The sequence below is a fragment of the Frankliniella occidentalis genome, unplaced genomic scaffold, assembly GCF_000697945.3.
Source record: "Frankliniella occidentalis isolate FOCC.00 unplaced genomic scaffold, Focc_3.1 Scaffold192, whole genome shotgun sequence".
Lineage (NCBI taxonomy): Eukaryota > Metazoa > Arthropoda > Insecta > Thysanoptera > Thripidae > Frankliniella > Frankliniella occidentalis.
In genome coordinates this window covers 385,580-387,480 of record NW_026267318.1, presented here as the reverse complement: position 1 = coordinate 387,480, position 1,901 = coordinate 385,580, and the positions used below count along the sequence as shown (strand labels likewise).

Genomic DNA, 1,901 nt, shown 5'->3' with positions numbered 1-1,901 from the left:
CTGCTTTAGACCCTACAGCACAACCCGCTGCCGGGGAGGAGATACGTTTTCCTGAGGACGCGACAGTCGAGGATATGATGAAGTTGTTGCCGCGCCCCATCACCAAGCAGAGCCTGCGAGCCCTTCTCGCGAATCTGCCGTGCCTCCGGGAGCGTGCTGAGAATGAAACTTGGGTAAGTCTTTTTTCTTGTCACGGAATGCGCGCTAGATATTTTTGATATGTAGTTTTACACATAACAACCCTCTAATGTTTTGCAGATCCGGATTGAATGCGACAAGTACGTACTGTACCTGAACAAGAGAGATGTATGGAGCATAGTGAAGTCATTTAAAAAACAGCCAAATACCATGTTCCGTGAGCTCATGGTGCTGTGTGTGCCGACTGTTGTACTGGCGCTCCCCTTCATGACGGCGGCAGGGACCGGCGGGACAGTGGGCATCCCAGAAGATGTGTGGAAAGGACTCGCGCGTACGTATTTAATTACTTTTTCCGAAATTTATTTACAGGAGATGGGTTATTTGCGTCGCGCCCTTTTTGTGTATAAGGTGCAAATCACCTACCCTCTACCCTGAACATTCTAAACCTATTTTGGTTTATTAATTAAATTCGCTCTTTTACAGACTATGTGGGTACTAAATGTGAAGGATTCATCAAATCACCATCAAAATGTGTCTTGAACCTGATCCGCGACGCCAAGTCCGATCCAAAGGTGCAAGGGAAGGTGTGGAGGCTGCTCAACGAACCGGCAGTTCCAGCTCCAGCTCCAGCTCCAGCAGCCAACGAACACCATGTACCTGTCGAGGCCAACATTGACCTTCCCCTTGGACAGCTTGCAGGCGCTGGCGACAATCTTGTTGGTGTCCCCGCACCTATGGCAGGAGCACCCGTAGCCATGCACGCTAATGTGTACCCTGTAGGGCAGGACTGGAATAATAATGCTGCAAATGATTTACAACATGGCTATGGTGGGGGCCTTTATGGGGGCTATCAATGATATTGATTAATTGATGGTATTGATGTATTCAATCTCAATATTTTTTTTTGTTTTTGTTTGAATCTTTGTTAATTAGTATGTAAAAATGACAGGCATGCATGCTATATAATTTTCTTTTTTTCTGTAGCATATGCATGTTTTGTGCGTTTATGCAACAATTTATTTTATGTTATTTTGTTTAGATTTGACTCTAATTGGATGTTTACTTTGACAAACTTTATATGACAGAACCTGAATCATGAAATTAAAATTAATACAAATGAACAGTCTCTAATTCCTCCTCATTCAAATTTTTCTGTTACATAAGAAAACTGTATCATAGTTACGGATCTTCCTTTTTGCAAGAAATAAGATCGGTAATGAGCACGAAGGGATTCGCGAATAGTCTAAATGGTAGGCAACCCGCCCGCCCCGCACCTGCAGCGGTGGGGAGAGGGGGGGGGGATTACACCGGCTCGAAAGAGTCTCCGCACTGTCTCGTACTCGACTCCCCGTTGGCTCGCGTGGCTTTGTTAGGGGCTCCATGCCGTCTCCACAATGTCTCGACATTAGATCGTACCCGTCTCCAGAGTGTCTCCGTTTGAGCTCGCCGGCGTCTCTTGGGAGTTCCGGGGAGCGCTGGGAACTCACATGGCCCGTCTCTGCGTTGTCTCGACAATGGCTGCACACTGGCTCCGGAGAATGTCTCGACGATGTCTGCATTCTGTCTCAATCCCGAGACATAATCGAGACAGCGTCGAGAGAGCTTAGGTGTCTCGAGAATGTCTCAAGGGTCGCTCCTCATTGCCTCCCGAACGTCTCTCAGACCGACTCTAGAATATCTCGAGACAATCTCTCGGCCCGCTCTAGAATGTCTCAAAAACGGCTCGGCTCGAGACATTCTAGATCGATCTTTTCTTGTACGGG

General features: G+C 47.2%; 1 protein-coding gene across 1 annotated transcript; it reads left to right on the top strand.

The window, feature by feature from the left end:
- Positions 1–13: 13 nt before the first annotated feature.
- On the top strand, positions 14–1,044 carry LOC127750460 (uncharacterized). The gene is made up of 3 exons (XM_052272164.1): positions 14–173; positions 259–469; positions 622–1,044. The coding sequence occupies exons 1-3, from the start codon at positions 75–77 to the stop codon at positions 993–995; spliced, it is 684 nt and encodes a 227-aa protein (XP_052128124.1). The 5' UTR covers positions 14–74; the 3' UTR covers positions 996–1,044.
- Positions 1,045–1,901: the final 857 nt, after the last annotated feature.